Consider the following 11,662-nt stretch of genomic DNA (forward strand, 5'->3'; position numbering starts at 1 on the left):
AATCTGGGATCCGATTGGAATTTCCCGTCATCGATTTTGCACGGGAATTCAAAACTTTTGCGTGAAGGGCATTCCCAGAAATTGGATTTATGATTACCCCCACAATTTGCACACTTAAATTTATTGGAATCTTCTCTCACAGGACAGGCGTCCTTAGCGTGAGAGGTTGCACCACAAATCATGCAATTAGCATCCATGTGGCAATGTTTGGTTCCGTGACCCCACTTTTGGCACTTACGGCACTGAGTGGGGTTTTGGAAATTTCCCCCAGGCCTGCGGAAATGTTCCCATGTAACACGGACATGGGACATAATACAGGCCTTTTCAAACTTTTCATATTATTTAGTTCACTTTTGTTAAAATGAACTAAATAAAATTCTTGAGAAATGCCCTTTGGGAAGTACCAGAGTGGGATTTCTTTTCATCTTAATTACTTGGACTGGTGAAAATCCAAGTAATTCAGAAATTTCAATTTTAATCTCATCCAGTGATTTGTCATCACTGGGCAGACCTTTCAAGACGACTTTGAACAATCGCTCAGTTTTGTCGTCGTATGTGAAGAATTTATGGCGCTTCTCAGTTAAATACTGGAGAAGACGTTTGCGATCGTCAAAGGATCCCGGCAAAACGCGGCAGTCACCCTTCCTAGCAATCTGAAATGAAACCTTGATCCCCCGAAGGTTACTCAAGATTTCATTCCGAAAGCCAGAAAACTCGGCAACAGATACCACAATTGGCGGAATCCGTTGTTTCTTCACATGAATCGAATCACCTGGGCTAGAGGTAGATTCGATTTCCTCAAATTCGTTATTAATCAAATCGAACTGATTGCTCAGTTCGATGGGAGAAGAAATAATGTCAACGTTAGATTTAGAAGGAATATCTGAAGTCCCCAGCTTCCTTCTATTTTTTCCGCGCTTGGGCAGGACGGTCTTGAAACCTTGTTTCTTTGAAGGAAGTGGAGAATTCAGAGACTCCCCCTTCCTCTTGTTTTTATTAATACTCATTGCTGAGCGTGGAGACGTGACCTTCTTAGAGGTTTTTACCAGAACGGTGTCCCTGCAGGATTACCACCGCTTGTCGGAATTTTACTTCCGCAAACGGGTCCAACGTAAAACGAAGGCACGGGTCCTTGCAAAGATCGTAACGGGATCAGTGGGTAGAAATAGCGCTAAGAAGCACCGTTGAAATTAAAATAGCTTCGGGTAGTATTAAAAACTTCCTTCCGCAAAGAGAAAGAACCGCACAGCACGAAAGCACGATGCGGTCTGAAATAATTCCACCAGTTAATTTTCGTTATCTTTGCAGATACGAAGTCGAGTCAAGTACGAGACACTGAAGACGACCACACAGTTGTGGTCGAAATACGTATCTGCAAAGATAACGAAAATTAACTGGTGGAATTAAATGGACAGTACTTAACTCGTCTTAGACGGCCGAAAATCTCTTTAGAAAAACCACCAGGAATTAATTTGGACATTCCTTTAGTAAACCCTCCGGAAAGGCCTTTATGATTTTTTTTTCAGAAATTCCTTTGGAACTTCCTTCAGAAACCATACAAAATTCTTGCAGGAATTATTCCAGAAAGATTTCTTATTTGGAACAATTTCAAAAGAATTTTTTGAATAAATTTCCAAAGATATTTGAGTGATAAACTTATTTTCAATTAAAAAAACTAAAACAACGGTTGAAAAAATGAAGGAATTTACTAACGAAATTTTCAAAGATTTCCTAAAAGAATTCCTGTAGAGATTCTAAAAGGGATTTTAAAAGAAATTTTCGAGGGTCTACAGGAATTTTTGGAAGAGTTGCTTAAAGAATTTCTGGAGGAATATCCGCAGGAATTCCTACAGGAAATTCAGAAAGAATTCCTGGAGAAAGTTTGAAATAAATTTCAGAGGGAAATTTCGAAAGCATACGAAAAATATCTTCCTAGGGTTTCGAAGAAGTTCTTTGTGGAATTACTGGAAGAATTTCTATTAGAAATTATTAAAAGAAATTCCTGAAGGAAATTCTAAAAAAAATCTTTAATCAAATTCAGATAGAGTTCTCCTAAAGGCATTTCCGAATATATTCCTTAAACAGTGTCCGTAGGTATTCCTAAAGAAATTCTTGAAGAATTTTCCATAGGTATTTTCTAAGGAATTCTTAAAAAAGTTTTCGAATAAAGGAACTTTTGGAGAAATATCGGAAAGAATTTCCGAACAAATATCCAAATAAATTTTGAAGGGAATTCTTGGAGGAAGTTCTGAAGGAATTCAATAGGGAAATTGTAAATTAGTTCTTAGAATTCATTTTTCGAATTTTCTGAGGAATATCTTGAGTAATTTCCAAACTAATTTCTGGATTTATATCCGAAATACTTTTCAATGAACTTATGTGCTTGGATGCGGCAATGTCCTAGTGGAGGATGTAATATGAACTTTTGCTGTGGAGATACAAGCTATAGCTATAAATAAGGATGTTCCCCCCATCAGTCTGACTGTAGCTAGAAATTGTACAAAAAACCCTAAAATTCATGAAAAGCATGATATGCCTTGCCGAATGACATTTTTTTCCCAGCTCAAAATTCTTCACGCTGATTCACGCCGCCGAACATTGCTTACGGCGTGAAGCCGCCGACGCCACCGCCGCCGGTGTAAAAATGGCCTTACGCCGCCGCCGCTCACAAATACTTCGGCGCACAGGTCTAACCGCAAGCTGATGACGTTGTCCGCTTGTCCGACACTCAAAATAATTTTCACTTAGAAGCTACTTGAAAACATATGCAAATATTTTCCATGTAGTTTCGTGTGTAAAAGTTAAATGATTTATTAGTGACGGCACTCATTAATCTCAATTCACTAGAAATAAAAATAAAATTTAAGTGAATTTTTCTTTGGCCATTTACTTAAATTTTAAGTGAAACTTTGATAATTTTTCTATAGTATCCCTATTAGTGATCTGTATCCCGTCCACTAGAAGCGGACTTGGGCAAAAATAGGAGTAGAAAACTATTTCATGCTCAAACATTTTGCTTCGCAAATCGTTCTCATAATGCTTTTGCAAAATGTTTCATTAGCGATAGTTGATAAACATACATTTCGCTCTGAGAACCCCACTCATATATTTTTCATACATTCATTTTGAGTAGAATTCACTAGAAGAGTATATAGATATTATTTTCAATGTTCTCTAATGAATTCCACTACATTTCTTATTAAGATGCACTTCTGATTTGAGTAAGTTTTATTTGATTCCAGTAAGGCCGATGAAAGTTTCGATTTTTAAAGTCTACATGACTTTTTATAGTGGAATTAAAGTGACAATTATTTTGAGTGGACCAAAGTTTAGCTCTCCATGAGATCTGCTAATCCCTGCAGACACACTTAGGCAAGGCGATGGGTCCACCTTTCCTTAGCCGAGTTGTTCCACTCCCTCTGCCATTTGGCTACAGATGCTGCCTTGATATTCCTTCGAGCACTACCGGTGTCCCTGAAGGCGTAGCAATCCTCGTCTTCTTCCACCACCAGTTTGATAGGAATCATGCCCGCGAGTACACATGCCGCCTCGAGAGATACGGTGCGATATGCGCTGATTACACTTAGGCACAATAGCCTATGAGTACTTTCCAGCTTTCGCATGGGGGAGGTTCCTTTATCAGTCACCTGGAAAAGTTTAGAGAAAAAGTAGAACCATGGAAATTTGACATGGCATGATATAGAAAATGAGAATTAAAATGTCTCTAGAACGTTATATTTTTTTTTGTCAAACAATGTTTAGTTTGTGGGGTTAGAAATTCAACAATCTTAAGCATTAACTGCTTATTCGAAAAAAAAATATAAAAATCGAGATATCATGTCTATTTTGTGTGCTTTTACGGGGTTAGCGTAAACTAAGATTTTTTTTTAGAAACGTCCTTAATTTTTGTTTTATAACAAAAATATACTTCAATGCGTGGTATACCGTGTGAAATTTCAATGATTCTACTTTTTCTTTCAATGACAGCTGGTGGTCTTCTCCTCCCCTATGTTGCAGATAGCGCTCCATGCCGACACCCAGGCTGGACCTCCGTATAGCAGTATTAAAACCGCCACGCTTGCAAGCAGCCTGCGCTTGCTGGAGCACACCCTGGAGCCATCTTCTTCGATAGTGCCGCTATCGCCATCGCCGCGCTTGCAGACGTAGTCGATGTGACTTTTGAAGCTCAACTTATCGTCCAGCATCTTTTGGAGGTGATGTCACTCTAATTGTCGCCTCCTGCACCGATTTCCAGTTGTTGACGACCATCATCTCCGTTTTATGATGCGCCAACTGTAGCTTCTTACTGCGCAACCATTTCTCTGATCGAATAATTTGCAGTCAATTCGACCTCCTCGATGGACTCTCCGCACACGGTCATGGTTATGTCATCGGCGAGTCCTGCTGACCTGCCGTGATGGGGGCGCTAGTCAAGGCCCCCTGCGCAGTAACGTATAAAGCCCCGTTTGCATTCGATGGCGACCTCTGCAGTGTTAACCACCGATTTAATGGCATCCAGAGTAGACCGTCCTCTCCGAAAGCCGAATTGCTCGCTCAATATTCCTCCCACCTCCTCCACGTAAGGCGACAGCTTCAACTTCTCCAGTAGCTTCCCCACCATGTCTACTAGCCAGATTGGTCTATACGTTGAGGGGCCTCCTGGTCTCCAAAGGCAACTCATATGTGACCAGATTCAGTCATTATCAACGCCCCATGGGTTCGACTTGGCGCTCTGGTACAGTCTGTCGAAGCAGTCTTTCTTGCTCTTTTTGAAGGCCTTGTTTAAGGCCAGCCTTCACTTCCATTGAGACCATTGTGACCTTCGTAGTCTTCTTCTAGCCCTGAGGCAGGTTGCTCGAAGTGCTGCAATTTGCTCGTCATAGTAGCGTCACACGCTCGAGACAAGACCGCTACCAGTTCGTCGCCGCTCAAACTTTCCGTGTTTCCACCACCTTTGAAGTGGGCGACCTTCCACGCCCGGGTTGAAGGAGTAGCTCCCCGGCGTTCTCTCCTTGCCTCGCTACTTATCATGTACCACCGGATAGCCAAAGGCCGACTATAGCAACAATTTGCAGGGCAATTTTTGTCAAACAATTTTACCCTATTTAGATCTTCATTGATGTTTCTTCTTCTCCATTTTTTGCAGGAAAAAATTCCAGCTGCTTCCCGGAGACCAATTCGTGCGCATTGCTATTGCCGAAGCATCCCGCGAAGTCGACCTAGCTATCAATCAGACGATTGCCAAGCTTTTCTCAGTAGCGGGTAACAGAACTCAGCAGCACCACGGGGATCTGTTCCGTATCGTGCGCTTCCCAACGGGGCCAGCTCGTGAATTGGCCCGTGCTGCCGAAGTCTACGAACGAGCTTTGGTCAACATCCGCAAGCATGTCAACTCCGGACAGAACTTGTCCACCAACACGACAGACTTCAACTACAACGATCTACTCTCGCCGGACTATCTGGATCTGTTAGCTCAGCTAAGCGGTTGTATGGCCCATCGAGTGACACCCAACTGCACGGATCTCTGCTTCCACGCCAAGTTCCGTACGCTGGATGGATCGTGCAACAACTACAAAAATCCTACTTGGGGATCTTCGCTCACGGGCTTCCGCCGATTGCTGCCTCCAATATACGAAAATGGATTCAATATGCCAATTGGGTGGAACAAAACTCGCCTTTACCATGGATTCTCCAAACCCAGCGCTCGTTTGGTTTCAACCAGTCTGATTGCTACTGAGATCATCACACCGGACGATCGTATCACACACATGGTCATGCAGTGGGGACAGTTTTTGGACCACGACTTGGATCATGCAATTCCATCGGTTAGTTCAGAGAGTTGGGACGGCGTAGACTGTAAGAAGACTTGTGAGTACGCGGCACCTTGCTATCCGATCGAGATCCCAGAAGGCGATCCGCGGGTACATAACAGACGATGTATAGACTTTGTCCGATCGAGTGCCGTTTGTGGATCTGGAATGACTTCGATCTTCTTCGGAACCGTTCAACCACGAGAACAGATCAACCAACTCACATCTTACATAGATGCGTCACAAGTTTATGGATATTCGGAGAACTTTGCTAGAGATCTTAGAAATTTGACCACGGACGACGGCCTGCTGAGAGAGGGCCCGCATTTCCCTAATCAGAAGTCGCTGCTGCCATTTGCGGCGCCTACCGATGGGATGGACTGTAGAAGAAACTTGGAAGAAAGTACGGTGAACTGCTTCACTGCCGGAGATATCAGAGTTAATGAACAAGTGGGATTGATAACGATGCATACCATTTGGTTTAGAGAACACAATCGGGTCGCACAAGAATTCAAGAGAATCAATCCACACTGGGATGGAGATAAGATTTATTTTGAAAGCAGAAAGGTGGTGGGAGCAATGATGCAACACATTACTTATCAACAGTGGTTGCCTGAGATTGTCGGCGAGCGTGGAATGATTCTGCTCGGTGACTATAAGGGCTACGATTCCACGATTAACCCATCGATTACGAATGAATTCGCAACGGCGGCCCTCAGGTTTGGACATTCTTTGATCAACCCTATTCTGCACAGGTTAAACGAGTCATTTGAACCAATTGAGCAGGGCAACCTGCCACTGCACAAAGCATTTTTCGCACCATGGAGAATAGTTTACGAAGGAGGAGTTGATCCTTTATTACGTGGATTATTTTCGGTTCCAGCAAAATTGAAAAAGCCCAACCAAAACTTGAACACGGATTTGACGGAGAAGCTTTTCGAAACGGCACATGCCGTTGCATTGGATTTGGCAGCAATCAATATCCAGCGAGCGAGAGATCACGCCATTACAGGTTATAACGACTATAGAAAGTTTTGTAATATGAAAGCTGCAGACAGCTTCGAAGATTTGAAGTATGAAATCACCAGCGAAACAGCGAGAAATAAGCTCGAGGAACTTTATGGTCACCCGGATAATATCGACCTGTGGGTTGGAGGAATTCTAGAAGATCAACTGCCTGGAGCAAAGATTGGGCCACTGTTCATGTGTATCCTGGTTGAACAGTTCAAAAAACTCCGCGATGGTGATCGTTTCTGGTACGAAAACGATCAATTCAAACCAGAACAGCTCGCGCAGATCAAAAAGACCACATTAGGACGAGTGCTGTGTGATAATGGAGATAACATAACTCGAGTAACCGAGAACGTATTTGTGTTACCAAGCAAACAGGGTGGCTACAAGTTCTGTGAGGACATTCCGCAGATGGACATGGAACATTGGATCGATTGCAGTGATTGCTCTCGGCACCACAAGCGATACAATTTATTGCCTAGACAGCGAAGATCCATCCGTTCGAAACGGGACATTGGAAGCAAACTGGCTAGGCAACCGGAACCGGAGAACCATTTGGAGGAGGACTTCATGGACGATGACATGAATGAGGAGCGCATCGAAGGATTGGAGTCTATGATCGAAACCTTCCAAAAATCGATGAAACAGATGCGAAGGAAAATACGTCGGCTGGAACAGCAGTGTTCGGCTGCAATGGCGGCAGCGTCCAACGGTTCGAACCCTACGAAAGGCAAACCACACGGCCACTGTGTGGACAACAAGGGCATTAAGCGGTTGAACAACGAAATCTGGATGCGGGACGACTGCACCAAGTGCGAGTGCGAGCACCATCAGATCAGCTGTGAGACGGAAAAGTGCGCCGAGCTGATCTGCGAGAACGGGCTGGTACTGATGAAGGAGGACGGCAAGTGCTGCCCAACGTGTGCGGAGGACGACAGTGGTGTTGCGGTAACTCAGAAGGATATGCCATGAATGTAGCCAAGCTCGGCAGGACGGTGATAACGATACAGAATGCAGGTAGCGTTTAGGGTTCTAGATTTCAAGTTAGATATTGACACTTGTAGCGTTGGGTGGAGATTCTTCACCGAAACAAAGATAGTTTAAAGGTAAAATTACGGCAGTAAGGGTTTTTCGGTGACTTTACTTTCCTACTATTCACAAACGTTGTGCCAAATAAAGTTAGTATTTTAGGAAGAAAAAAAGTTTGGGTTATGTATTGTTTACTGTTTAGTTTCTCTTAATACATACATATATCAATTTCTCTGGAGCAGTGATTCTTAATACAATGAAATCTTCCTTGTTTGATGTTTTGTAATTTGAAGCATTCTCTTATTTTAACTACTGCAAAATCTCTTTTTGCGCCCAAAACAGGGGAGCGTAAATTGAATCAGAGCGTAAAAAGAGGGAGCGCTAATTGGAATTTGGTGCGTAAAAAAGTTTGCAACTTGTTAGGTAAGCCAAGTTTGATATTTAACCTACTTTTAGTATTAAGATGTGCCTTTCACCAATTTCGGTATAAGCACAGACAAACATACATAACACTCGTCGAATTTCCATCATCTCTGATTTACTGGTCAATTCAAATAATCATTAGTTGGCCAATCGATAAATAGCGGCACGCGCATCGGATTTAATCGAGTTTGACGTTTATTCGCTACCGCCATTTGGTTTGTGATTTGCCCTAGTAACTGAAATCAACTGATGTTATTTTAATTTTTAAACGACGATGAATTTGATGAGTGAATGTTCAATGTGTTAGGTCTGTTTGTCTGTGGTATTAGGGACGAGTTAGGACCTAATAGAACCTCAAGTGCTGCAGAGCCATGATGACGCACAATAAACAGTTTATCGTCATTTTCATTTAAAGTTTATCGAGAACCTCCAAGAGCTTGGACATTGGACATGCGATACATAGGATGCGTCCATGGCATATTTTCTTAGTCATCCAAGAGATCCCTGGAATAAAGCGACTGGTCTATAAGCGTAACCAGAGATCTTTCGGCTTGTTTCAAAAGTGGTACATAGAACAGAATACATCCATTGCATATGTTCATGGTCATCCAAAAAAAATCCTAGAGTAAGGCCTTTAGATCTACACGCGTAACCAGAGATCAACTAGCCTTTTCAAAAGTTGTACATGCCCTTTGTGGTGCATACAATAGAATGCGTTCATGGCTGATGGTCAGTCAAGAGAATTTCTGAAGTAGGACCTTTTAGGTCCACACAAGTAACTGCAGGTCTATCGGCCTGTTTTAATTGTGGAACATGCGCCTTGCGATATTGGTCCGATTGTGGCACTCTCCGATTTTGTCTACCCCTCAATATGTGTTTAACACATGCTCGGCTTGAAGTTATCTCGTCGTAATTTATTCACACTTTGTATTTACAAGCCATGAACTGCTTCGTATTAGTGATAAGGATGGACTTTGTATACTAAATGGAACCCATGACAACAAGAACTACTTGGAATGCCAACATACCATGATGGGGTTACACAACTTGTTTATTCCTTAATAACTGGCTACGTTACAGGGCTTGATGTGCACGTCTTGTTTCCATGGACTTCGTATTCTGCCTAGAACAGATAACAGGAACTACTTGAAATGCAAACATTTACTGAGATGAGTTTGCTCAACTTGTTATTTGTTCAATTACTGGCACCATTACGAAGGTTAATCAGGCGATCTTGACTATTAGATGTTCGTTGACTACCTGGAACCCATGACAACAACAATCACTACTCGGAATTCAAAAATATACTAGGGCACACAACTTGTTTATTCTCCAACTCTATGGACTACCTATTATTTATTTAATCAGACTAAGGCCGAAGTGGCCTGTGCGGTATATAAGAGTCTTCTCCATTCGGCTCGGTCCATGGCTACACGTCGCCAACCACGCAGTCTACGGAGGGTCCGCAAGTCATCTTCCACCTGATCGATCCACCTTGCCCGCTGCGCACCTCGCCTTCTTGTGCCCGTCGGATCGTTGTCGAGAACCATTTTCAGCGGGTTACTGTCCGACATTCTGGCTACGTGCCCGGCCCATCGCAGTCGTCCGATTTTCGCGGTGTGAACGATGGATGGTTCTCCCAACAGCTGATGCAATTCGTGGTTCATTCGCCTCCTCCACGTACCGTCCGCCATCTGCACCCCACCATAGATGGTACGCAGCACTTTCCTTTCGAAAACTCCAAGTGCGCGTTGGTCCTCCACGAGCATCGTCCAGGTCTCGTGTCCGTAGAGGACTACCGGTCTAATTAGCGTTTTGTAGATTGTCAGTTTGGTACGGCGGCGAACTCTATTCGATCGGAGCGTCTTGCGGAGTCCAAAGTACGTACGATTTCCAGCCACTATGCGTCTCCGAATTTCTCTGCTGGTGTCATTTTCGGCAGTCACCAGTGAGCCCAAGTACACAAATTCTTCTACCACCTCGATTTCGTCACCACCGATGCAAACTCGCGGTGGGTGGCTCACATTGTCTTCTCTTGAACCTCTTCCTATCATGTACTTCGTCTTCGACGTGTTGATGACTAGTCCGATCCGCTTAGCTTCCCTCTTCAGTCTGATGTAGGCTTCCTCCATCTTCTCAAAGTTACGTGCCATAATATCTATGTCGTCGGCGAAACCAAATAGCTGGACGGACTTATTGAAAATTGTACCACTCGTGTTAATCCCTGCTCTTCGTATTACCCCTTCCAAAGCGATGTTGAATAGCAAACACGAAAGACCATCACCTTGCCGTAACCCTCTGCGGGTTTCGAAGGGACTCGAGAATGCCCCTGAAACTCGAACTACGCACATCACCCGATCCATCGTCGCTTTGATCAACCGTGTCAGTTTATCCGGAAAACCGTGTTCGTGCATTAGCTGCCATAGCTGGTCCCGATCGATTGTATCATATGCTGCTTTGAAGTCGATGAATAGATGATGTGTGGGCACGTTGTATTCGCGGCATTTCTGCAGTACTTGGCGAATGGCGAACACCTGGTCCGTGGTGGAGCGTTCGCCCATAAAACCCGCCTGGTACTGCCCCACGAACTCCCTTGCAGTTGGTGCTAGTCGACGGCATAAAATTTGGGAGAGTACCTTGTAGGCGGCGTTCAGCAATGTGATTGCGCGGTAGTTGCTACAATCCAGCTTATCGCCCTTTTTGTAGATGGGACACACGACACCTTCCATCCACTCCTGCGGCAAAACTTCCTCCTCCCAAATCTTGGTAATGACCCAATGTAGCGCTCTAGCCAGTGCCTCACCACCGTGTTTAAATAGCTCTCCTGGTAGTTGGTCAACCCCAGGGGCTTTGTTGTTCTTCAGCCGGCCAATCTCCTCCTGGATTTCCTGGAGATCCGGAGCCGGTAGAATTATGTCCTGCGCGTTCTCCCAGGTCCATCACCATACCGCCATCTTCGTCTGCCACATCGCCATTCAGGTGTTCTTCGTAGTGCTGCCGCCACCTTTGGATCACCTCACGCTCGTTCGTAAGAAGGTTCCCGTTTATGTCCTTACACATATCAGGCTGTGGCACGTGGCCCTTACGTGAACGGTTTAACTTCTCATAGAACTTTCGTGTGTTATTAGCGCGGTACAGTTGCTCCGTTTCTTCACGGTCTCGATCTTCCTGCTGGCGCTTTTTCCTCCGGAAAATCGAGTTTTGTCTGTTCCGCGCCTGTTTATATCGTGCCTCGTTCGCCCTCGTGCGGTGTTGCAGCAATCTCGCCCATGCTGCATTCTTCTCTTCCACTAACTGCTCACATTCGCCGTCATACCAGTCGTTTCTCTTTTCCGGGGGCACCGTGCCAAGTGCAGCGGTTGCGGTGCTACCAATGGCGGATCGAATAT

At 44.2% G+C, this 11,662-nt stretch overlaps 1 protein-coding gene across 8 annotated transcripts in view; it reads left to right on the forward strand.

Moving 5' to 3' along the window:
- The window catches only part of LOC134210761 (peroxidasin), a 671,031-nt gene extending 662,953 nt beyond the window's left edge, over positions 1–8,078 (forward strand). For all 8 annotated transcript variants that reach the window (XM_062687010.1, XM_062687008.1, XM_062687009.1 and 5 more), the window contains exon 12: positions 5,147–8,078. In XM_062687010.1, coding sequence (XP_062542994.1) covers positions 5,147–7,793 — 2,647 coding nt within the window. In that variant the 3' untranslated portion in view covers positions 7,794–8,078. The remainder of the gene's footprint in view (positions 1–5,146) is intronic.
- Positions 8,079–11,662: the final 3,584 nt, after the last annotated feature.

Source organism: Armigeres subalbatus, chromosome 2, assembly GCF_024139115.2.
Source record: "Armigeres subalbatus isolate Guangzhou_Male chromosome 2, GZ_Asu_2, whole genome shotgun sequence".
Lineage (NCBI taxonomy): Eukaryota > Metazoa > Arthropoda > Insecta > Diptera > Culicidae > Armigeres > Armigeres subalbatus.